This window comes from Sebastes umbrosus, chromosome 19 (assembly GCF_015220745.1).
Source record: "Sebastes umbrosus isolate fSebUmb1 chromosome 19, fSebUmb1.pri, whole genome shotgun sequence".
Lineage (NCBI taxonomy): Eukaryota > Metazoa > Chordata > Actinopteri > Perciformes > Sebastidae > Sebastes > Sebastes umbrosus.
In genome coordinates, this window is record NC_051287.1 from 2543294 (window position 1) to 2570794 (window position 27501).

General features: G+C 40.9%; 2 protein-coding genes across 3 annotated transcripts in view; one reads left to right on the plus strand and one right to left on the minus strand.

The window, feature by feature from the left end:
* ttc28 (tetratricopeptide repeat domain 28) overlaps nt 1-27501 on the minus strand; it is a 136837-nt gene that overhangs the window by 99652 nt on the left and 9684 nt on the right. The gene's annotated exons all lie outside the window — the stretch shown is intronic.
* LOC119478163 lies at nt 15564-16802 on the plus strand. Its single transcript, XM_037752669.1, has 2 exons — nt 15564-16093; nt 16134-16802. Exons 1-2 carry the CDS (start codon nt 15567-15569, stop codon nt 16207-16209), a joined length of 603 nt encoding a protein of 200 aa, XP_037608597.1. The 5' UTR covers nt 15564-15566; the 3' UTR covers nt 16210-16802.

The following is a 27501-nucleotide window of genomic DNA, read 5'->3' on the forward strand; positions in this document are numbered from 1 at the left end:
CTTTCTGCAACCAGAGGAGTCGCCCCCTGCTGGCTGTTAGAAAGATGCGAAGATGCATGTTTAAGGCACTTCAGCATTGGCTTCACTTTTCAGACCTGGAGGTCGCTCACTGAAATAAAGTAGCTACCCAGAGAGAGAAGGAAACAATTCTGCAGTAAAACACTCTGAAGTGTTAGAGAGGAAACTTCTCACCAGCATCAGAAACAACACGTTGTCACAGGGGGACTGTAGGTGGGAGAAAATATTACATTAACGGAGCACATCACCCTGAGAGACTGATATGAGGTGTGACACGTTTTATTTCATTATGTTCCTTCATCCTCTGTCCTTGTCAGACGATGTGACTGTCAGACTGCAGTACATTTACTCAAGTACTCTTAAGTACAATTTTTGAGGTACTTATACTTTGAGTATTTCCATTTTATGCTACTTCATACTTCTTACTTCTTACATAACTTCACATTTGTTTGTGAATACTTAGGAGACTGTTTTGACACCATACCGAATGCATGGATTCTTCATATGCATAGCCAAAACAAACAGACAATAGGACCCAGCATTTAAAGTATGTAAATGTATGAGTGAATCAAATATTTTGTCACGGATTTAAACAAACACTGTTATTCGGTGTGAGAGTGTGTTGACTGTGTCAGTAGCGTGTCCCAGTGTTAGAGACTTGTTAGACTCTGGTCTCTTGTGTGAGGTGAAAGCCTTCAGGGAGAGACGCTCTGACTCCTGCTGCCATGATATGAACATCAAAGACTAACTGACTGCTGCAGAATACTGAAGACCTTCATATCTGTATTAAAGAGCAACACAACACACTACTACTGCTGCTGCTCAAATACCAGCTCTGAACGCACTACTTCACTGAAGACTACTAATACTACCTCCACTACAGCGAGCTGGGTGTCCCGAGTCCCCACAAATATCTGTAACACGCTAAAATGTCTCGGTTTTCAATATTCAAATTGTCACGGTTTTTCACCACAATTAAAATAATAATAATACTGTAATATTTTCTATTTAATACTTGTTTTCAGAGCTTACATATATAGACATTTATCATGTTTTATTACACTGCTTTGCTGAATACTCAATTCTGATTGGTCAATCATGGCGTTCTACAGTCTGTTATTTCTTTATAACAGACCGTTGCTATGTATAACAGACTGTTGCTATGTATATCAGACCAGTGCTATGTATATCAGACCGTTGCTATGTATAACAAACTGCATCTATGTATAACAGACAGTTGCTATGTATAACAGACTGTTGCTATGTATAACAGACCGTTGCTATGTATAACACTCTTGTTATGTATAACAGACCGTTGCTATGTAAAACAGACCGTTGCTATGTATAACAGACCGTTGCTATGTATAACAGACCGTTACTATGTATATAACAGACCGTTGCTTTGTATAACAGACCGTTGCTATGTATAACAGACCGTTGCTATGTATAACAGACTGTTGCTATGTATAACAGACCATTGCTATGTATAACAGACCGTTGCTATGTATATAACAGACCGTTGCTATGTATAGCAGACCGTTGCTATGTATAACAGACTGTTGCTATGTATATAACAGACCGTTGCTATGTATAACAGACCGTTGCTATGGGCGCAGTTCTGATGTTGGACTCTGGAGGACCGTTTTTGTGGCAAAATATTGATTTCTTAAGTAAGTAGTGGTGTAATAAGCGGGATAATGTACAGCTAGCAGGTCATTGTTGTGAAATAAACCAGGGCATAGCATTCAGGGCTGACAATTTATAGACAAAACTATTAATCTAGAAAATAATCTGCAAATTAATCAATAATGAAAATAATCGTCAGGGAAGGCCTGAAAAAGACACTATTGAGTAGCATCATGGGAAATGTAGGATGCTGTGTATTTGGAGATTGAAAGTCAGGATATCTCCACCTTCTTTTTACCATTCTTTCATATTCTGAATCTTTCCAACTTCATAGAAGCACTGGGCGAGATAACTGTACCCTTCATTACCTCGGCAGAGCACAGATTGGTACTAGAGCTACAACTTTTAGGCATGTAAACACCAGAGCAGGGGCCGTATGGGAGACACATGCATGCATTTCCCTTTTTATTTACCACCATAAAACACTGATTTGTTGTTTATGAACCAGGTGTGTTGTTTCTACCGTTCAATACGCCGCTCGGTGCCAGATATAACCGCTTCACTGCAGGACCTCAAATGCATGATGGAATGTTTTCATAGAGCTGCACATGGAGACTCGTCTTGACACTACTTTGTAATATAACCACTGACAACAGGTGCACGCTGACATAAAAAGCAACAGTGCAACAGTCCATGTTTCTAAAAGCAGCATTGTTATAGAGGGAATGGACCGGAGTGATGTGCTGAACTGCAGGGAGGTGAGATTGTCCAGAAACCTGCAGACTGAGGACGACTCTGTGTGACGCCAGGAGGCATCGCTGAGAGGGGTCTTTGCAATCACACCAAACAACGAACCCTCATACAACGGTTCATATGATATCCTACAAACAGTTATTCCTCATTTTTCATGCATTTTTCTACGAATGTCCAGAAACACGTGTCAATTTCTGCTCGTTACATGCATACAGTCTTTTCAAAATAAACTTCTGTCTTCACAGGAAACCACTTGTTTAGGTTTAGGCAACAAAACTACTTGGTGAATAGGGGTGTGAATTTTTCGCTACCTCGTGATTTGATTTCGATTTTTGGGGTCAGGATTCGATTTGGTGCGTTTCCGGAGCCATCAGCCTGGAGGTTCCCACCCTGAACAAGCTAACCCTCGGGGATGAGACTGGCGGTGGGTTCGGTCTGCGAAACAGTTCAGCTTTACAGGTACGAGGCAGCAGCAGGCCGACGACCCGCTGTACGGAGTCAAGGATGAAGACTGGAGTGCAGCTAGCTGGCTATCATATAGTCAGTCTATGACCCCATGATGACACACGTTGAGTGACAGCCTCCTCATTTGCATAATGAGGCAGAAATGCAAAAAGAAAGGTATAAAGAAAAGAATACATAAATAAATAAGTTTAGAGAAAAAATAAGGGGTGAAATGCAAAGGAATAATAGTGCAGAAATAAATAAATAAATGTGCAGAAATACATAAATAAATATATACATTTAAAAATAAATATAAATTTAAAAAGAAATGCAAAAAGAAATAAATTAAAAAAATTAATACAGATAAATAAAAGGGGAAAATAAACAGAAGACTAGAAAAATGTATACAAAAATAAATAAATGAAGAAGCAAATTAAAACAGAAATATCAATTTATTCTACATTTATTTTTTATATTATTTCTGCTACATTTAATGACATTTATTTATTTATTTATTCATTGATTCATTTATTTATTGATTGATTGATTTTTGATGTTGGCAGGTTCCATCCTCCATACATGTGGTGCATTCAGTGCGCGCAAAGCAGACAGCCGCGGCAGTAAAAAAAAGTTGTTAAAAATCTATTTTTGGAAGTCGTGAATTTATTTTTTTCGCCCATCCCTTTTACTTAGGTCTAGGAAAAGATGGCAGTTTGGGTTAAAATAACAACAAAAGTGGCGTTACTTAAGTATGGAAGTTAAGTGACAAATAGACAATGCTGTCATATATATAAATATATATATACATATACAAATTACAGTGCATTACTTTTCAAGTATAGCTAAGAAGGTTGTATGAGAGCAGCCTGTGAAAGCAGAACGTTTCCACTTTTAAATGACTTAAATGATCTTCTGTATGAAGACCATAAACTACATTAATAATATTCAGATGATCATGTGTGTGAGAGTATGTTCTGTATGTCACAGTTCACATCAGACAGCCTTCCACTGTGTTAGACAACCACCGTTAAATCTTGAATCACACACACACACCCCTCAGACGCCATCAATAATGCAGCAGCTGTTTTTATATCAGTGTGTGTGTGTGTGTGTGTGTGTGTGATTTGTTTACGCTCATGGCTGCTGCCAGCCTCATTGTTTTTTCATGAAAACTGTAAACTGCATATTTACAACCTGTTACAAGGAGCAAACAAAAGAAACACGCGGGCGTGCAGAAGCCAGAGGTATGCAAATAGCAAACAGTTTGAAGCTGCGGGTCATTAATAAACACTTCAGCTCCGTATTAATGGCACCAAAACGTAATGAAATTCTATGTAAGTCGTATATCTCTTTGTTTCACAGCCGCACAGCAGGCACCATAACGTAATCTACAGCAACACTACGAGCACCAAACTGGCTCTCTGGCTGGTCTGACAGGGTTTCTATGATGAGATAATAAAGTCAACCTTGACCTTTGACCCCTTGACCCTTTTTTTCTTCACAGGCTGGAAGACGTGTTTGTTAGATTGAGCTGAAAGACGAGTCGGGGCTGCATATCTTTGTCAAATCAAATATCAGTCTTATTCATCTCTCTGACCGCCATCATCACTCTGCCTCTAAACACACACACATACACACACACACACACACACACACACACACACACACAAACACACACCACGCTGATAAACACACAGATACACACACACCATATGTCAGGAAAGTCAATTTGATGGAGCACTTTCCGCAGCCAACATGGCTACTAAACACACACCTTGGCAGTGATGAATGTAGTGGCTCCTAGTGTAGTGTGTGTGTGTGTGTGTGTGTGTGTGTGTGTGTGCACTGGACTGGGAGACACAGATTTAGTGTGTGTGTGTGTGTGTGTGTGTGTGTGTGTGTGTTTATGGTCTCCGTTCAGCTGCATTATTGACACGTTTATTGTTGCTGTGTTAGAATCAATCATATTACACTTTTAATGTAGTAATAATGATAATGTGCTGCAGTCTGTGTTATTAAAAACAACAATATAAAACCTGTAACGTTATGGTAATAAATCATGAATTATAAAATCTTCAGAGTGAAGTAAACCTACTGTAACCCCGTGATGTTTTCACATATCTTATTTAAGAATGGATAGATATTAGGGGTGGGAATGACGATACGATATACGCTGAGTATTGCGATAAGATATGTTGCGATTTATTACCTTTTTTGTCAACATCTGTTTTATCTAATAAGATCATTCTGTTCATCTCAGAGTTTTCATTCACATATCTTGAGGTCAGATGTCAAGTGAAAATGACCATGACAGTTTTTCCTCGCCAAAATTTAGCTCAACTTTGGAGCGATATTTATCATTCTTCCCGATAAGCTAGTATGACATGGTTGATGGCAGTAGCTCAGTGCATAGGGACTTGGCTTGGGAACCAGAGGGTCGCCGGTTCAAGTCCCCGCATGGACTAAGTACTGAGTGTGAACTGGTCGCTGGAGAGATGCCAGTTTGCCTCTTGGGCACTGCCGAGGTGCCCTTGAGCAAGACACCAAACCCCTAACTACTCGGGGCACCTGTCAGGGGCAGCCCCCTCGCTCTGACATCTCTCTCATTAACGCATGTATATAGGTCCTGTTTCTGCATGTGTGTGTGTCCTGTATATAACAGAGTGAAAAAATTTAATATCCCCCTGGGGATTAATAAAGTGCCAAGGTTTCTCTTTTTGAATGATGACTACAGACTACCTGCTGGTATGGAGAGTTATTTCCTCTCACGCAGGAGCAGAACGTACGTGCTAACTGGCCGTCGGCTGTCGTCTTTGCGGTGTGTTCAAATGCAACTTGTTGGCCAAAACAAAGGAGACGTGAGGCGACTCAACGGTCGGCCTTCATCGCTGCTAGTTCTCTGATGTCGGCTCGGTGTGTCTGGGCCTTTAATGTGAAAGAGGACTCTAGTATTGCAGTTTTCCTCCCCTCTACAGAGCACTTTAGCGTCATTTAACTACGTTTAGTTTTACATTTAGCAGCTGAAAAGCCAGATGTTCCAGAAACACGACTCCCAATGAGTGCTAACGTTGCTCTGTGTCTGCTGGATGTGTAACTAGGAGTCTGTTCGCTGACATGTTCGCCACAACTGGATGAGATGATAATATGTTAATGTTGTGTTTACAGCTTGTTGCTCTGCCCTCAAGTGACATAAAAATCAATGCATCCACGTTTAAGGACATGGCAGCTTTTCCCCTCTTTGTAGTCTTTGCGGTGTGTTCCAGTGCAGCTTTCTGGCCAAGACAAAGGTCTTCGTCGCCGTTGTCGACGCGTTCAGGGCCTTAAATTCAGCTCCTGTATCATCGACGTGACGGCAGCTTCTGTCGTGTTTACTTTGAAAACAATGGAGGCGGCGCCGGCAACATTAAGAAAACCACGTTTCTGTCTTTCTATGATTGTTAAGATTAGTCATGTTCATCAAAGAAACCTCCCAAGAAAGAGCCCCACTATGACACGTTTGAGTTCAAGTGAGAAAGACCTCTCGGGGTCGTAGGGATTATGAGCAAAGGAGGAAGTCAGGTGACGTTATTATACGCTCAGAACAACATACAGGAGACTGGCCTGGACAAATGACGTCATCCTGCCTTTATTTTGTCGTTTCATTTGGAGCACTAGTTCTGAAAAACCTCCATCCTTTTAACACCTCTCCTCTCAGATGAAGCACAAACAAACAAAGCAAACAGGAGGACATTAAGACGGAACTACATGTCTCTATTGTTCTGGTGTTTCAGCGTAGACAGTAAAACTCTGACCATGCTCGTGCGTTGGAACAAACCGTTGGACACACAAGAGGTGTTTTGAGATTTATCAGCATTTAGAGTGGACACGGTCTGACTGTGAGATAAAGTCTGCAGCAGCACGGCGGCATCAGTCTGTGTGGCCTCCAGGCGCTCGCCACAAATGAGACCATTCATCTCTGCTACCATACACGGCCACTAACGCTGTCTCTTTCTGTGGGTCACACACACACACACACACACACACACACACGCACACACACGCACACACACGCACACACACGCACACACACACGCACACACACGCACACACACGCACACACACACACACACACGCTGCTGTTTAATCCGCTCATTCTTCTGTGCAGCCCCAGCAGGTATTTCACCTGCTGTTGTTTCTCTTTTTCACAGACAGCATCCGGTCTCCAGTCTCAGCTTCACCTCTGATTACCGGCTTTGTTCAGGATCCGCCAGATGTTCCTGAGGCTCTGAGGGCAAATCTGTCTCCTACAAATTACATTTCTTAGAGAGCAACAAGTCCTCCAAATGAAACGACCAAACACTGAAGACAAAAATAACATTCTTCGTTAATGTTAGGGGAGCTTCATCGTCATGGTTACAATAATAAACTAGGTTGTCAAAGTTAACACGATAATAACGCAAATTCATTTTAACGCCACAAATTTCTTTAGCACATTAACACAACTTGCGATTTTTAGGTTTTTACAGATAAAAAATGTGCGATTAATTTGCGATTAATCGTGATTAAAGCTGCAGTAAGCAGTATATATTTTTGGCATCATTCGGCAAAAATCCCATAATAATCTTTCAGTATATTGTAATTCAAGTGTTCTGAGAGATAACTAGACTTCTGCTCCTCCTCATGGCTCTGTTTTCAGGCTTTAGAACATCTAGCCCGTGACGGGAGACTTTGACCAATCACAGCTCATTTCATTGAGAGAGAGCGGTCCTATTGGCTGTGCTCCGGTCATGTGACTGGAACTTGGCGTTCCTTCACCAGATTTCACAATGGCGGCGGCGTCACAAACTTTATCATTTTCCAGCTAAACCGTGCACTACAAGATGATTCTGAGAACATGTGAGGAGAGAAATAGGCATTAACGTAACAGAGTATTGATTCATATTTGATCAGCGCTGCCTAGTTTGACCGTTTGGTCGGAGTTCAGAGTGATTGACAGCCGACTCTCATAGACGGCAGCTGGACAGCAGACCTCAGATCAGCTCTTACTGCTTGTTTTCCTCCGGTCTGTGAAATCTTGCAGATGCCGTTAGGAGCACCGGAGGACACAGAGGCACATGATGTTTTTCAGGTTACCTGTTTCATGTACTACTGTCACCATATAGCGACCGTTTTATAAAAAGAACTCTCTCGCCTACTTCAGCTTTAAACATAAAGTAACTTCAGATGACTTCTTTTTTTTTTGTCCAAACAACAGTCCAAAACCTAAAGAGATTTCATTTCTTCATCACATAAGAGAAAGAAAAGCAGCAAATCGTCATAAAGGACATGTGAACCAGAAAATGTCTGACAAATAACCGATTAAATCAAAATAGTAGCTGATTAGTTTTCTGTTGATCGACTAAACATTTCATCTCTAACCAAGGCCACAGCCTTTCTCTTACATTCACCAAGTGCTGCGAGTGCCGAAACATAAGTTTAATCGTGCTTTCGTAGCAGATATTGTAGAAAAAACAAATGCACCATCCATCCATCCATCCATCTTCAACCGCTTATCCGGGGTCGGGTCGCGGGGGCAACAGCTCCAGCAGGGGACCCCAAACTTCCCTTTCCCGGGCCACATTAACCAGCTCTGACTGGGGGATCCCGAGGCGTTCCCAGGCCAGTGTGGAGATATAATCTCTCCACCTAGTCCTGGGTCTTCCCCGTGGTCTCCTCCCAGCTGGTCGTGCCTGGAACACCTCCCAAGGGAGGCGCCCAGGGGGCATCCGTACTAGATGCCCGAACCACCTCAACTGGCTCCTTTCGACGCAAAGAAGCAGCAGCTCTACTCCGAGTCCCTCACGGATGACTGAGCTTCTCACCCTATCTCTAAGGGAGACCCCAGCCACCCTCCTGAGGAAACCCATTTCGGCCGCTTGTACCCGCAAAAAATGTACAAATGCACATTAGAAGTATATAAACTAAAGATGATGACGGGATCAATGCAGCTGTCTTTGTCTCTCATTCATCAAGAAACCAGCTTTCTTTCCATCTCCTTCAATCACAGTCTTCATTCACTAAATCTCCTCCTCTGGATACCTGCCCTGAATCATGTGTTCACTATTATTCTGTGAGTGAGGAGAAATCCTCCTCATGTACATCCAATAATGAAGTGTCCGCTGAGTTTGTGATAGCCGAGCAGAATAATAATCACTTGACCTTTCTGCGTTGTCAGGTGCAGGTGGAGGTGGAGGTGGAGGTGGAAAGGGAACCTGCATGAATCACGGCCAAATGTTCGAGTGCGTCGCATCCAATTTGATTCCAGCGGCTCGATGAGGACGCTTTAGTTAAAAGATGTCGGATAAATTATATATCTGAAATGCTTCAATCAGAGGACGCTCTCGTTCAGTCGGAGGGAACAAGGTCTGTCGGTCGTCTGGAAAGAGACGGTACCAAAAATCATAAAAATGAAATGCTCTCTCTCTCTCTGTACGTCACACTCAAGATAAATCAATGTTAGCAGTATCCCACCGGACTAACACGAACACATGCTCGGCCGTGAATCACACAAGTGCAGGTCAAGAGTTCAGAGGTCAAACGGCGGGTCACGTGGGGGTCAAAGTGAGAGACGGTGTGTTTGGTTATCAGATCTGTCCAGCTGTGTGTGTGTGAAGATAAATTATTGATTTAGAAACAGATCCCAAAGCTGTTGACATTGATCTCTTCCCCTGGTGAGCTGGGTGATCGGGGGGGGTAACACCTCTGCACCGCTGGCTGTATTGAACACTGATAAGCTAATAGAACCATAAACCCCTCAGGTGAGAGATTCAAGGTCCAATATGTTCAACTGATCTGACTGAAGACACCTCAGGAAACCGTGATTTTATAAAGAATATGTATTTCAAAACAAGTATTCAATGTATTTACACCTCAAATTTGGAATTAAACAACCGTAAAATAAAGCATTATTATATTATTTTGTGAATTATATGCAGAATATAGGGGTGAAAAAATTAAATTAAAAATTAAAATTAAGATATTTTCAGGGTTTTGTATTTTATATGTGCCCCTTACTTTGCACCAAACAGATTATTAATGGATAAATTAATGGACTGTAATATATTAAGGTAATTTTTATGAAATATATGCACAGTTAAAGGAATAAAATATCCTTAAAATTCCAAGCAGTTTATGTACACCTCAAATTTTGGGTTAATAAATTGCGAATTAATCGATTATTATATAATTAGGATTTTTTTTATGAATTATATGCAGAATCTACGGGGTAAAAAAAAATGTATTTCCCTTAAAATTATGATATTTTAAGTACCCCTTAATTTTCACCTTAATCTTTAATTAAGTTGCAACTTCATAGATAATTAATGGATAAATTAATGGACTGCAAATCAATATATTATGGTATTTTTATGAATTATATGCATAGTTTAAGGATTAAAAACTCCTTAAAATTCTCCTCAAATTATTAATTATTATATATTAATGAGTTTTTATTCACAGTTGAAGGTGTTTTCAGGGATAAAAACTCCCAAGGACCTTAATTTTTATGGATAAATTAATGGACTGTAACATATTAAGGTATTTTTAATGGATTATATTCACAGTTTAAGGTGTTATAAAGGGTAAAAACTCCTTTACAAACTCTTCAGGATGTTAGTTTTTTATGGATAGTGGACTGTAATATGTTAATAATAATAATAATAATAATAATAATAATATATAATAATAATAATAATAATAATATATAATAATATAATAATAATAATAATAATAATAATAATAATAATATAATAATAATAATAATAATAATAATAAGATATTTGATGAATTTTATGCAGATTTTAAAATTGACCAAAAACATTCCTGAATTTTCACTTTTATTGAAAAGTTAAGGTCCTTTCAAGGATAACTTTCATGTTTTTTTGGTCACTTTTAAAGTGTTATTGTCTCCGTCTGAGACATGACGATGGAGCCAAACTAGACCAACCACCGGTTGAATATTTAAAAAATTGTCTTTTATAAGATGATCACATGTTTTTTTATGTAAAATTAAATTAAATTGAAAAGTAACTGTTAAATAAATGTGGATTAAAATGTATAATATTTACTTCTGAGATGCAGTGAAGAAGAAGTATGAAGCAGCACAAAATGGAAAGTACTTCAAAACTGTACTTAATTACATACTTGAGTAAAAGTACTTTGTCACTTTCCACCACTGCAAATCACTTTATTTCATTTCTTTAATTCAGCTAACGAATGCTTTGTCTCTCTTACGGATTCTTCAGAACAAATTGAATTATCTTAATTTTGGGAAATGAGCCGTTCTTCCTCGGAGAATATTTAGATTTTAAACGTCTTCTTCTGTTTTATTCTTCACAGAGATGTTGTAGATGAGGACGACCGGGATCCAGTTCAGCGGAGATACTTTACAGGTGTACATTATGTATATATATATACTGTATATATGTGTGTGTGTGTGTGTGTGTGTGTGTGTGTGTGTGATGATGTGAATGTCAGGAGGTAATTATCCTCTAAATGTTGGAGTCTCATCATACACAGGTCATCCTGGAGTCAACACATCAGTGTTATCAGCCTGCACACGTTATATTGATCCTGTGAACCACAGTAATAACGCAGCTGTGAGAGGAGGTGAAATCATTTTAAACTAACACACTAACCCGGCTTCTATGTGTCTCCGAGAGAAAATAAATCACACCGTGGAGTCGGTGGAGACGATGAGAGAGGTCAGTGAGTGTGTTTCTGTTTCCCTGGTCCTCGTCTAACTAACAGTTTAAACTAATTTGATGTGTTGGTGCCTCGTGGCAAGGTTGGATTAAACTGTGCGTATTACACACACACACACACACACACACACACACACACACACACACACAACCTCAGCTCTCTCGTGATATTCCTCCATATTAACCGACGTGTGCTGGTGTTAGTGGAGCGCTCGTTCACCGAACCTGCAGCTCCGGTCCTCTAGAGACGCTGCTGAAGGTCATATTTAACCAGCTGACATAACACACCTCCTCCTCCTCCTCCTCCTCCTCCTCATCCTCTTCTTCCTCTGGATATAACAGCAGCCGAGCGTCAGAGAGGAGGTGCTGAGAACATGCTGGAGAAATTCACACCTTCAGCACCAAGGTTGTTATTCTGCAATTAACAGATTTACTGAGAGTACAAAGCATTCAGTTGTTTTCAACACTATAGAGCTGCTACTGAGCATTCTTATCTCCCTTTATTGGCAGTTTTCTTTCTTTTGTTTTGTCTTTAAAATGTCAGAAAATAGTACAAAAAAAATCACAATCGTTGACGTCTTCAGATTGTCTTGTTTTGTCTGACCAACAATCCAAAAACCCAAAAGATATTCAGTTCAGTCAGCTTGAAACATGACTTCAATTATTAGATTAATTGATTAAAACGGTTGAATTAATTGCAGAGTTGATGGACTAAAACATTCCCTTTCAAGAGATACAGTTGATGTTATTATATAGAAAATCTCAGCATATTCTTTTCCATTATAGTTCATTAAAACAAGAATTATGCTTCCCATAATATATATGATATAATGTCGTGTTTGAATGCTGCACAACATATAATAAATATAAACATCTATTCATCCATCTAAAGCTGCAAACTAAAGATTATTTTCATTATCGATTAATGTGCAGATTCTTTTCTTGATTCATTGATTAATTGTTTGGTCTATAAAATGTCAGAAAAAGTCATGAAAAATGCTGATTTATTTTTGATTTATTATAATTATAAAATGAGTAATAATAATAATAATAACAATAACAATAATAATAATAATAATAATAATACATATATATTTATAATATAAATACATTTAAAAATAATACCAAAAAATTAAATAGAGGAGTAAATAAATAAGGGAATTAATACAAAGATAAATAAATATAGAAACCAAATTAAAACAGAAATATAAATTTATGGCAAATTTGATCAATTAATGAATGGCTACATTTTAATAATATTTTTTTCTACATTTAATGACAAATTTATTTATTTATTTATCAAGTCATTCATTTATTTATTAATTTATTTTTAATATAATTTTTGCTTCATTTAATGACAAATGTATTTATTTATTTATCAAATCATTAATTAATTTATTTAGTTTGAAGACGTTGTCTGTTTTCTGACATTTTATAAACCAAATGATTAACCAAGAAAATGTATTAATCCACAATGTTTCCGTTTTTGTATGAAGAACTGCTTGATGAATGTGGATAAAGACGGCAGTGTGTGTTTGCTTTTTACACAGAAACATACATGAAACATGCCGCAGACTACAGACTACAGACTACAGACTATATTCCTGCAAGTGAAATATTATAAAGTATACGTTCTCTGTAATCAGAGTAAGTGATGATCGCGGTCTCTGTGGAGGAGACCTGAACGTGTGAGAAGCTGCATATTTGATGACTTATTTCATTCAGATTATTCTCCCTGCAGGATCTTCTGCCGCTTTTGAAGAGTTTCACTTAAACTCATGAATATGTAATTTCATTTTTGGGTTAAAAAGATAAGCTGGGAACATACAAGAGAGAATTAACCCTATCTGATGGTGAAACTGCTGAGTGCTGCAGTCATTAATCCTTTGATGCCGGCGTATTCTACATTTTCTCCATTAATAAGAAGAAGAAGATGAAGAATCAACGTGATAATAATAATATTTTCTGTTATTATTGATACTCGTGGCGGCTGCTCGGCCCCGGAGCTCAGACAGACAGTTGGTGGCGCATATGCCCGGTGAGGCTGACGGGCCCGGCGGCCTGGCACGGCGTCACTGAGGCGCCGCCAAACAGATGAGCCTGTAACTGTGTTGGTTTAATGGTGAGGAGAGCGTGCGCTGGGTTTTTACAGATTGGTTGACTTTCTTGTTATTCTCTATTGGGATGTTTTTCATTGTTACAATAGAGGTGTGAAGAGGGATGAGTTATTTGGGACGCCGCTGGTTCTGGAGAGTCAGGATACATCCACACTAATACGTTTCGTTTTAAAACGGCGTTACAAAAGGTTGAGAACCCCTGGTCTAGGCTACTTTATGCAAATCAGGGGCGTCCGACGCGACTCGCCACCTCTAGAAACTAAAGAGAAGCTTTTAAACTAACCGTTGTCGACACAGAATGAAGACAGATTCAGCAACTACATGGCTTATTTCTCTCATAAAATGTTTTCAAAAACACATTTCGGTGAACTCTTGTTCGTGAAATAAGAGAACAAAGTTTCCAAACGAGCTGCCATGTTGGTTCCAGTTTGAAGGCTGGGAGCAGCAGCCCACGGACGGAAAGCGTTCGTCCAATCAGGTGCCTTGTGTCCGTCGAGCGTCCAATGCTGGGAAGCAAGGCATCCAGGGAAACAAAAGGGCAAAAGATCTGAAAAATGTCCGAAAAAAATGTCCGAAAAAAAAGTCTGAAAAAAAAGATCTGAAAAATGTCAGACAAAAAAAGTCTGAAGAAAAAAGATCTGAAAAAATATCCGAAAAAAAAGACCTGAAAAACGTCGGACAAAAGGCATCACTCGCAATAAAAAATCACCCCTGTGGACACGTACCATCAGAATTAATCTCCGTCCACACTACCACGCCTGAACATGACCATTCGCGTACACTGGGTACGACTGATTTAACGAGACACAAATAAGACACGAGTGCTAATAATAAACAGCATATCACTACCTCTTACAACTGGGAATGGAACGCAGCATCATTCTCCGTACCAATGGCTGCTGAGACTCATGGGTATTGTAGTGTTTAAAGCTGTCCGCAAAACTGACGGACAAAACAGAAACAAAGTTGAACTAATGAAACCTGGTGGCCAGAACATAAACCTAAATGTCTGTTACATTATCCAGAAAGGTCCGGTGTTTCCATGTTAAGTTACATTGAGGATGAAATGGAAACGCAGAATAGCGAAAATCACTAGACAACATAAAATAAATCAGGAGCATCCATCTCCCTCGGGAAGCAACTAAAGCCCACAATCCACAATTCTGAATTTCATGTTTCAAGTGATTTTCCTCCTCAGACCCCGTCACACACACACACACACACACACACACACACACACACACACACACACACGAGTCATCTGAGCTCTAAACCCTGAGAACAATTTCACAAAAGAACAAAAGATAATCCATAATTTGAACCATTGTTGCCATGGTGACAGGCCACACACACATACACACACACACACGCCAGTCTGTGTGTGACATGAACCGCTGGAACGAGTCAGTTTAGTGCAGGACGACATGAAGGAGCATCCAGGCTGATATGAGAGGCTTCAGCTGGGCGTGGTGGTGGTGGTGGATGAAGAGGAACACACGGATGCAAAGACCATCAATTAGAACTTGACCTAGAAAAAACATTGAATGGACTCAGTGGTACCGAAAAAGTTTCTCAGTTGTGAGTGTGAGCAGCATGCACGTGAGAGTGGAGCGAAATAGAGAGAACGAGCGCGGTGTGTGAGTGAAGGCAGGCAGAGGAGCAGAGGAGCAGAGTACAGTAGAGACTCCGGTCCTTGAGACCAAAGCTACGGTTTCCCCCGCGTCCTCCGACCGCGGCCAACACTGTTTAACAGCTTCACTAGATACAACCAAGAGGTTTTGGTGCTTCCGTGTAGTTTGTGTCGGAGTCTGAGTCTGAACAGCGTAGCAACACGCGACAAGCTCTGGGCGTTGATGACGCAGTTCAGTGTCCCAGCTCCATAATCTTGATGAGGTTGATCGCTCAAGACGTTTCAGAGAGCGTCCAAAGTGCCCTCTCCAGTCCCGAGGGCATAATTCAGCGCCTCACTCCTCCCAGCAGACTCAACGACATGATTCTGCACGCCTGTAAAATGTGCAAGGTGTTCATCGGGAAGATGAAGTCTGTGTTCTCACCTCGACCACGCAAACAGAGGACCACCTCCGAAGAATCGGATACGGAACCAGAACCCTCAGACGCTGATGACCGCCTTCCGGGGACGCATTCATCAGATGTTGTGATTGCGATCAAAGACATCATCTTTATCATCAGGACGAAGTTGAACGATATCACCGAACCTCTCTTGGATGTCGTACCAGACACTGAGTATACGCTGGTGCAGTCTCAAAGCTCTCGGGAGATTGAAGACGTTGCAGTAGACATTACTCGGAGCATTGCTGAAGATGCTGCAGGCCTGACTCCATCGAAACAGAAGAGCAAACAGTTTAAGAACAGCATCGGAAGCAGAATCAAGAGGCTTTTGGTAAAGTGCTTTGCCAAAGCGTGCATCCATCGTATCGTGGCACAAATGATGAACCAATACCACCGGGACTCTGAAGTTCACAGCAGGGAGTCAGCGAAGTCTCTTACGAAGAAGATTAACCATCTGTTAAAAGACAACCGTGATCTTCTGGGACTTGTTGATCCACACATGGGCATTCCCAGTGATCGAGTCTTGGAGTTCACAAAGCTCTTAAGTGATCTCCTCTACAGACACATCGTAGATGGGCCAGAGATCCTCCCGGCTTCAATCCAAGAGCCGGTAAAACATGCTGGCATGCTTGCTGACTTGCAGAGGAAGGTCTTCGGTTTCCTGTCACTGACCAGATGGTGGCAGATCTTTAAGGCCGGTGACCTCGCTGACAAGACGAGAGACGTTATACTGGGCACTGAGTCCCAACCTTTGGGAGATGCTATACTGGGCACTGAGTCCCAACCTTTGGCAATTCCTGCACAGCCTGGCCCAGTATGTGTGATGAAAAGTCGTGATGACTCTCCACGTGCAGCGAGGAAAGAAAATAACAGAATCTGCGTTGAGACGTTCTTGGAGACGCTGGTTATGAGGATCTTCAAGAAGGCAAAAGTTACCTGGACCATTTCAAACGTCCAGGACATCATCCAGCGCCTTCTTGAGAGAACGTTGGCCGAAGTCGAAGGTGTAGACTTTGAATGCGGACCAGAAACATTCCGAGACCTCGAAAAGACCATTTGCGTGTGTGTGGGGCAATGCAGCATGGGTGCTAGTGTCCTTGAAATCGGACAAACCAGCACTTGGAGACTGTATTGCCTCCTCTGTCAAAGATCACCTAATGGCACCACGGAGAGAGAGGTCCTTCATGCGCAGGTTCTTTTCTTTCCTTCCATGCTCACGGCCATGACGATGGGGGAGGGGTTGGTTTTATTTCGGTTTTAGGTAAGGTGCTTTATGGGTTTTTTGTGCCGGGGTCTCCGGATTATCCCATATATATTATGTGTGATACATCTTTACCTTCATCTTGAAGGAAATATTGACTTTTTCCTTCAAGATGAATGCGAGGGCTTGAGCTCAGTAGTCAGTGTTGTCTATTGTTGTGGTACGAACGGGTTTGATCTGGGTGATCCAGATCTCCCTCATTCAGTGCATAATAAACATCTAATAACTCATTAAATAAAATGAATGATTCGAAAATATTAACACATTTCTGCTCTTTTATGTCATCATTTGCTGTAAATATTCAACTGAGACTGAAGTTCTGCTGATTCAGGGAATTTTGTATATAGTACAAAGAAAAGTGTGTTGTTTTGCAACAGTATTTTTTCTAGTAATAGTGAAAAAGAAATGTGAATGACAAATCATTCGGTGGTAGCAAAGGGTCGGGTTTGGTCGGAGACGATAACGTTACTTATCTGGGAGCCCAGTATGCAGAAATATTAAAACACACCATTTTAGAATAGGAGACAATAACACATTTATACTGCATTCAAAAAACTGAGGTCAAGGGAACCCTTTGAAAATGGCCATGCCAGTTTTTCCTCGCCAATATTTAGCCTAAAATTGGAGCATTATTTAACCTCCTTCCTGACAAGCTAGTATGACATGGTTGGTACCGATGGATTCATCAGGTTTTCTAGTTTCATATGATGCCAGTATCTTCACTCTAGCTCTAAAACTTTTGCAAGTTAATGCGTTAAAGAATTTTGTGGTGTTAAAACCAAACCAAAACAGCCCTAGTTAAAACTTACTCTCCTACACTACTTTCTAAAAAAAAAAGTGCAGTTTACAGAACTTGTACTCTTCTTAATAATTACTGTTAATGAGCTCTTAATCAGTCTGAATGACCACCATCCTGATGTGGAAACTGTTCTCCAGAATTAGAAAGAGATACTCGTCCAACACTATTTATTTTTACACCATCATGATGAGATAAAGAGAGTCCAGTTGATGACTAACAAGATTCACTGACTGATTTGATTCATGCTGCTGTTCATCATTGTAAGTGTGTACTTTTAAAAAAGGAGGCCATGATCCTGGATATGAACCCAGCTTGTATTACACACACACACACTCCCCCATCACGTTCACTAAAAGTGCTCTTTGAAGCTCAAACTCAACCCCGAACCGCCTCCACAGAAAATCACAGGAGTCCCAAATATGTGATTGTTCATTAACCTCAACCCGCCGTCTGCAAATAGCAACACACAGCCCGTTATTAGTGAGTCATTCTGCCTGCTGCTTATCTCACCTCTCTTCTTTCTGCTTGGCTTTGTGGCTTCGTTACTCCGAGGCTGCTCTGTTCCAAAATACTGAGATGTGACGAGGTAATCCCAAGATCCATGACGAGGACACGACGACTCCCAAAGCAAAGCATGAAGCGACGGTCCAGTCATGAGAGTCCACTGGTCGCAATAAAAACATAAGAGTAATCAAAGGTTTATCACAACTTGGGCCTTATTTGTCTAGAGAGCGTAATGTCCATCACCTTGGTGACTGTAATAACTCAACAACTGTTCAAAGGATTGTCATGGAACTTGGTACAGACATTCATGGTCCCCAGAGGATGAAGTAAACCTGAAAAACACCAGTATGTCAAAGGTAACTTGTGGAGTTTTTGACCACTCGTACCACTATGGAGCAGCGTTTGGTGTGGGTTCCCATTTTGTGCATCCTTACGACAACGCACACGAACATGCACGTGCACTAGCGTGCAGCAGGTGATGAGATATACCTTCCTGGCAATGGTTTCAAACCTTGCCATTCCTTCTTTCTTTATTTATTTGTTCATTCGTTACCTCAGTGCAGAAAATGAGGAAGAGCGCCCACCAGCATATTTATATTTATTTATTTATTCACTTATTTAATGTTTTATTTATTTATTTATTTATTCACTTATTTAATGTTTTGTTCAGTTATTTATTTATTTATTAATTTATTTATTCAGTTTTTTAATGTTTTGTTCAGTTATTTATTTATTTATTTAATGTTTTGTTCAGTTACTTATTTACTTATTTATTTATTTATTTATTCAGTTATTTAATGTTTTGTTCAGTTATTTATTTATTTATTTATTTATTTATTTACCTAGGTGACCGCCTATATGGCCTTATAAGCCGGCCCTGGCTCTGGTCAGTTGCTGCTAATACTGGGTAGAGAGCTGAGACCTAAATCCTCATCCTGTGACATTCATTTTCACTTATTCACCCTCTGATAGCAGTCACACCACACCACGCCACGTTCAAGTCCAACCGAGTCCCTCTTTCATTATCTCCCACTGCTCTTATCTTTCTCCTTCCTCTGCAATTCTCTCTGCACAGACAGCCGAGGCACCCGGCTGTGAGCTAGAGGGAGACGAACGCAGAGGAAGGAGGATAAAGACGGGGTAAAATAAAATAAAAAAAGACTCCAGGATGGTTGCTGAGACAGCAGAGTCTGGCTGAGGTCTTACAGCAGCGTACCAACCAACACTGCAAGCAGCAGAAGAAGAAGAAGAAGAAGAAGAAGGAGCATATCTCCCGATTAATACCAGACAATTAGGCCCGCTCCACTTCGAGGCAAAATCAAAACTCATTACGCTCTGCAGGCGAGAGGCGGCGTACGTCTGGGTGCGAGAGGCAGAACCGGCAGCAGGTTATTTACTGCTGATGTGCACTTTTCTGCAAACATGTTATCACAGATGGGAAGGAGCTTCATCTGCTGCTCCTGCTGCTGTTGGGAGTGATAAGGAAGGTAGGAGAGGACGAGAAGAAGATCATTTAAACCACTTAAAGAACGGTAATGGTCATTTACACCTCCACCAGCTCACAGAGCAGCTGGTAAAGCAAACATGCTCTCTCTGTCCGGGCTGGATTACACAGATTGTGCATGTCTGTGAGCATCATGTGATGCGGGTCATGAGAGGGCTGCTGCTGTAACAACGACAGAGAAGTTGTGTTTGAGCTCCCTGAGATGGAGACCGAGCTGTTTCCTGACACGTCAGTGCTGCTCTCTAGTGGCGGCTGCAGAAACCAACGTTTCATCACATCCTTTCATTCTCTACATGACTCAATAGAGCAGCTTTGGTAACGTTTCCTGGAAAGAGGGATGTAATTTGGAGCTAATTATAGAGTTCAACACGAGAAAAGTGATTTTTTTTTCTTTGTGGATTCAGGTACTGAGTGAAAACAGACGGCCGGTCCTGTCGTGGAAACAATTTCCATTATAGTCCTTCTCCAATTAATTAATGACAACTAAGGACGTCATTTCCACTGGCGATAAGAGGGACATGACAAATATATCGCAAATTAATCGCACATTTTTTTATTTGTTCAAAATGAACCTTAAAGGGAGATTTGTCAAGTATCTAATACTCACGGGAATGGACAAATATGCTGCTTTATGCAAATGTACGTATATATTTATTATTAGAAATCAATTAACAACACAAAACGATGACAGATATTGTCCAGAAACCCTCACAGGTACTGCATTTAGCATAAAACAATATGCTCCAATCATAACATGGCAAACTGCAGCCCAACAGGCAACAACAGCTGTCAGTGCGTCAGTGTGCTGACTTGACTATGACTTGCCCCAAACTGCATGTGATTATCATAAAGTGGGCATGTCTGTAAAGGGGAGACTCGTGGGTACCCATAGAACCCATTTACATTCACACATCTGGAGGTCAGAGGTCAAGGGACTCCTTTGAAAATGGACATGACAGTTTTTCCTCGCCAAGATGTAGTGTAAATTTGGAGCGTTATTTAACCTCCTTCACGACAAGCTACTATGACATGGTTGGTACCGATGGATTCATCAGGTTTTCTAGTTTGCTATGATACCAGTATCTTCACTCTAGCTTCAACTAGAGCCCGCTACAACCTAAAAATCACAAGTAGCGTTAAAGCGTTATTAACGCTCTAACTTCGACAGCACTAATTTCTTCATTAGACTACTATTCATTTGGAAAGCCTGCAACTGATTCCATAATTTGCTCGATTGATATAAACACAGCCTTCACATATTTAAGGTTTTCTTTCTTTTGTTGTCATCAGAGGGGTTTTTTTTGTTGAGGAACTTGTGACTTCTTGTCTCCAAACTTAAACCTTTAATTCCAACAAATTGCTGAGTAATCTAGAGAGTATTTTAGTTTAGTGCACAGCAGGTCAGCTGCAATCTGTCTGCAGGCAAGTACACACAATTACACATATACCGCTATATCAACTATATATATATATATATATATATATATATATATATATAATAATAATAAATATATATATATAAATATATATATTAATAAATATAATAATAATATATATATAAATATATATATATATAATAAATATAATAATAATAAATATATATATATATAAATATATATATATATATATATATATATATATATATATATATTTATATATATATATATAAATATACATATATATAAATATACATATATATAAATGTATATATATGTGGGTTTACAATGGCACATGATTAATGAATGGCTGCAGCAATTTTTGTTTATAAAATCAACTCATCTAACTCAACTCTAACTACAACAACTGTCTCCAAACGTTGTCTCTATTTTCATTATAATTAAATTACATTCTATCCTGACACTTTCTGGGAAATTGTTCTTAAATTATAGATCCCTAAAATAAAGCAGGTTTTAAAAAGATCTTGATTGACTAATAAGTTAATAGAATAATAGTTTCAGCTCTAATTCTTTGCAACAAACGGTGAATTTAATGGGAACATGTTGGCCTTGTCAAACTGTGTTATTTCTCTGGATGACGATGTGTCGTATTGAGTACAGACAGTAATTAAAGTGAAATATCTGATTGGTTCTCCTCACATGCTCTGCAGTGCGTCCTGGATTACCCCGCTGTGCTGACCCAGACACTGATGTAGCACGAACATCAGCCCGGTCCAGGGTCAGGTCACGGTGACCGGGGAGGAACCCAAACATGAGACTGAATCTTCTTCTCTCGGGTCACATTATAATATGCTGCTAAACTCTGTCATGTGGGGAACCTTCCTCGACGGGGCCGTTTTAGCTCCACAGTCCTACTTAAAGAAACTTCCTCTGCACGTATGTCGGTAATATTTCTGCAGCGTGCGGTCGGAGAGTAGTTTCTTAATGACAGGGGAAGCCTGAGCCGACTCGGCGAGCCTTCTGCGTAAACAGGCGTAGCTGGCTGCCATCTGGTTGGCTTCCACTTCAGAGCAGAGCGCCGGTTATACTGATGATCTGCACTGATTCCAGCTACACTCACTCTCAGAGCAGAACACTTAGCAACCGTTCAGGACTTTAACCCAAACTTACACCCACAGGATTAAAAGGATCAGCCCACAAAAAATGAAATATATCTTCTCACTTCTTACTTCTAAAAGAGTTTTGGTTCAATCTGCACTGGTTTTAACATTTCTGATTCTACTCCAATGTAACTGAGGTGAAAGAGGATTTAGTAGAGCTGTCCTCGACCAAGGAAATTCACATTTATACGATTATTTTTCATATGCCAATTCCAGCAAAGCAGTCACTGGCAATGAAAATCTTTGTTCTCAGGTTCCCTCAACTAATACTAATAAAATATGTATATAAAAGAGGAAATCACATGAGGAAATGTAAAAGCAAAATGATAAAATAAGGCATAACATTTAAATATAGGGCTTAAATATAAACATTACTAAATATAAAACAGTAGTGTAAATATCATTTTGTTGAAGACAGTATTCCAGACGGGAAAACTGTCGACCATCGACTCATCAATTAGTTGATTTAATCGACAAATCTGTAAAACTGAGTTTCTCCACAAAGAATCACACAAAAGCACCACTTTAAATCTGCTGTTTAAAGGGACTGTATGGAACTTTTTACACATCCATCCATCCATCTTCAACCGCTTATACGGGTTCGGGTCGCGGGGGCAAAAGCTTCAGCAGGGGACCCCAAACTTCCCTTTCCCGGGCCACATTAACCAACTCTGACTGGGGGATCCCGAGGCGTTCCTAGGCCAGTGTGGAGATATAGTCTCTCCACCTAGTCCTGGGTCTTCCCCGTGGTCTCCTCCCAGCTGGTCGTGCCTGGAACACCTCCCCAGGGAGGCGCCAAGGGGGCATCCGTACTAGATGCCCGAACCACCTCAACTGGCTCCTTTCGACGCAAAGAAGCAGCGACTCTACTCCGAGTCCCTCACGGATGACTGAGCTTCTCACCCTATCTCTAAGGGAGACCCCAGCCACCCTCCTGAGGAAACCCATTTCGGCCGCTTGTACCCGCGATCTCGTTCTTTGGGTCATGACCCAACCCTCATGACCATAGGTGAGAGTAGGAACGAAGATTGACCGGTAGATCGAGAGCTTTGCCTTCCGGCTCAGCTCTCTTTTCGTCACAACGGTGCGGTAAAGTGAATGCAATACCGCCCCCGCTGCTCCGATTCTCCGACCAATCTCACGCTCCATAGTCCCCTCACTCGCGAAACAAGACCCCGAGGTACTTGAACTCCTTCATTTGGGGTAAGGACTCAGTCCCTACCCGGAGTAGGCAATACATCGGTTTCCTGCTGAGAACCATGGCCTCCGATTTAGAGGTACTGATCCTCATCATGCTTTTAATGTGAAGAACCCGGGCCGTTTATACCGGGAAAATCCAACGGATGTGACGTCATGCACGCTCGCGAGTGAGTTTTCCCTAAACTTAACTAAGTGGTTTTGTTGCCTAAACATAAAGTGGCATTGTGAGTTTCAGCTCATTGTTTATCTGTCCGGCTGCAACTTTACTGTTCTGTTTCACTCTCACTGCTCTCATAGCGTCATCTCACAGCAGACAGACACAGTTGGAGTCTAGCTGGTGAACTTGGTGGAGCATTTAGCAGCTAAAGAGACAGATATTTCCCTCAGGAGGTGGTGGAGACCAAATACAGAGCTAAAAGAGAGAGAATATTGGACTTTAAGTTATTAAAACTTGAGATTAAAATGCAACTGTTTGCTAACAAGTTCAAGTTAAAAGGTGAAAGGTCAATGCTTGTTTCCACTGCCCCCAAATTAAGCTTTCTTATCCTAAAACAGATCTGCGGTGCAACCGTACATCAGCTTCCTCTTTTCTGGGCCAAACTCACGTCTTTATTTGTGAGACCAGAAAGTACAACAGCCTACGTAGAGAAGCAGAAGTTTCCCAGACCGCTGTGAGCTTAAGGATCTGAATAAATGCACCTGTATGCAGGAAAGAAAAAAAAAGAAAAGCCTCTTTCAAAAAAAACGAACAACTTCAGAAAAACACACACAGAGCGAGTGTGAGGATGACAGCAAAACATTCATACACAAAACAGTCGGGTCTAAGACGAGTCAAAAGAAAGGCTTTTTGCTCCTGCAGCAGTTTTACTTCTTCTGATGTGACTTCATTTGAATCACAAAGAAACAAAAGGCTTTCTCAAAGCGTCGCACTGAATGCACCAACACCAACAACAGAAAGATAAAGCCGCACAAAACGACAAGAAAAACAACATTAAAATGCAAAGAAGTTTCTGTAATTCTGCGTCGTGTTGTTATCCAGATAAGCACACAGACATATGCCACTTCTGACCAGTTACACCCGTCTGTTCCCATGGCCGACTCGCCTCCTCTGTGTGTGTGTGTGTGTGTGTGTGTGTGTGTGATACAGTGGGTGTTTGAGCCTGTTGTGCCAACAGAGAAGTCGACGGTGGCAGCAACGGGACAAACTGTGGGAGGCAAACAGACGGGAATAAAAGAAAAGAGAAGCCGAGCGAAGCCGAGCGGGTGAAGAGCAGAAAAGGAGAATTCAAGCAGAAGTAAACGTCCGTCTCAGAAAGACGTCTCTCTTATTGGTACTTCATTAGTCTTGACCTTGCGTTTGACCCACGGCGAATGCAGCAGCAAGCCCGCCGCTATGACACCGCCACTATACAAACCACACACACACACACACACACACACACACACAGGAATGCTGCTTCTGTTATTGTCTTTAAGTGCCAAACTCAGGCCAAGGCCTCGCCAGGGTTTTGAAAAACAAAATAACAGCCGTGCAAAGCTCTCTCTCACACACACACACACACACACACACTGACATATACACACCCAAAACACCACTTCCGTCCATTCTCTCGCACAGAGAAAGGAAGTGGAGTCTTAGCTGGCCCGGCCCCAGTCGTCCAGACGGAGGAGGTAGCCCTGGCAGACCCTGGTCTCCTCTCTGAATGGCTTTAAAAGACTCTCACCATCCTTCACTTCCTCGCTGCGTTTCAGATGTAAAGAGACACTTCAAGTGTAAAGAAGCACTTGATGCAGTTTCCAGCCGTTCGGTTCTGTCAAACACCGTCTGCACATTTTAATAATTCTCTCTGAAGCTACGAGTTCATGTAATGTCACAACTTCACAGCCAACATCAACGTATATGTAATTTAATTAAGGCTGTGAATCGTAAAATACTTAATTTAATACTCTTATCAACATGGGAGTGGACAAATATGCTGCTTTATGCAAAATGTATGTATATATTTATTACTGTAAATCAATTAACAACACAAAACAATGAGAGATATTGTCCAGAAACCCTCACAGGTACTGCATTTAGCATCAAACAATATGCTCCAATCATAACATGGCAAACTGCAGCCCAACAGGCAACAACAGCTGTCAGTGTGTCAGTGTGCTGACTTGACTATGACTTGCCCCAAACTGCATGTGATGATCATAAAGTGGGCATGTCTGTAAAGGGGAGACTCGTGGGTACCCATAGAACCCATTTACATTCACACATCTGGAGGTCAGAGGTCAAGGGACCCCTTTGAAAATGGACATGACAGTTTCTCCTCGCCAAAATTGAGTGTAAGTTTGGAGCGTTCTTTACCCTCCTTCACGACAAGCTACTATGACATGGTACTGATGGATTCATTAGGTTTTCTAGTTTCATATGATACCAGTATCCTCACTCTAGCCCTAAAACTGAGCTACAACGTCCGAAAGATAGATTGCATTAAAGCTGAAGTAGGCGAGATTGGAGCAAATATGATTAAAAAAAGTATCTTCACTCCAGCTTCAAAACAACATCACTGTGGTTGCATCCAAAATTCCACACTAACATGCTATTTAGCACACTAAAACAGTATGCAAGATGTTTTAGTATATCCGAAACCACAATATGAAACCAATAGTTCACAAATTGCTTTCTATTTCTGGTGAAATATGACAGTATGCAACGCTGGACAATACAGCGGCATAAATGACCCCCACAATGCAACGCAGTAGTGACGATAACGTTCATAACAGCCGTTGACTGTAAGTATAATATATAGTATATATATTTGCTAGGAGTAATATATATATAATTCAGACTTTGATTCTCACACATCATTGTTTTGGTCACATGAGGTTGGCACGGGTTACCATGGTTACACATCTCCAACCAGCGAGGAGGCTCTCAGGAAGTGATGACATAAATTACTGTTCAGTGCGTCCGATAAAGATCCATACTACTGTTTATTCACACCAAAGTATGTTGAACGATAGTACACATATTGAGTATATAGTGCATAGTATGTGATTTCTGATGCAGCCCGTATGTAATTTAATATAGATGTATATCGTGTTTGCTTCCAGAGGTTCTTGACTGTAATACAACCAGAAATAATAACACATAACTACCACCGTGTCGAGTCAGCGTCGGCTGACAGACGGACAGATTATCTGCTGGTGCGGAGGACGATGAGGAAATAACATACCAACAGTTTGGTAGTACAGCTATTACTGGGTTAATTATTTATATAGCTCAATCCAACTTGTTCTTCTGTGCACATGCAACCGCATTCATGATGCTGTTGCTGAACCAGAACTGATCCAGATAAACTGATGAACAGCACGCCACCTAGCAACATCGGTTTTAACCACAGCGTCCCCCAAGTGGAGTCAACAAATATCAGACAGTTGAGAAACTTCCATTGTCTCACAGAATATACGTCTTTATAAAGTCCAGCTGAACTTTACTATTTGTCTTCCTCTAATGATGTAAAGCAGCGATGCATCAGCAGACATCACACCCAGCCCGTCTCCTCGTTCAGCTCTCCATCACCATCGCCGTCATCACACTGGATCTCCCAACGCCAGCACATTTACACATTAAGCTGAGTTATATTTAAGTGTGTCTGCCGTCCCTTTCACTTGTCAAACAAACAAAGAAAAACTATTCAGCACAACATTAAAAGCACGACATGTGGACCGCGGTGTCTAAATAGCAGGTGGCTTGTGTTGGGCTGCTGCACACCGGTGACAATCAGAAGTACAGAACAACAAGCTGTGTGACAGAATCTGGGAGGGAAAGAGAGGAAATAAAGACTTGTTTTTCTTCTGAGCAGCCAATTAAAGTCTGTCAGCCACCAACTCAGACAACCACAGGAACAAAGTATAGATTATATCCAGCAACAGG

Coding starts and splice junctions, on each gene's coding strand:
- LOC119478163 (XM_037752669.1), top strand. CDS start 15,567: ATGAGGTTGATCGCTCAAGACGTTTCAGAGAGCGTCCAAAGTGCCCTC. Junction 16,094..16,133: donor CTTTTGGTAAAGTGCTTTGC/CAAAGCGTGCAT, acceptor CAAATGATGAAC/CAATACCACCGGGACTCTGA.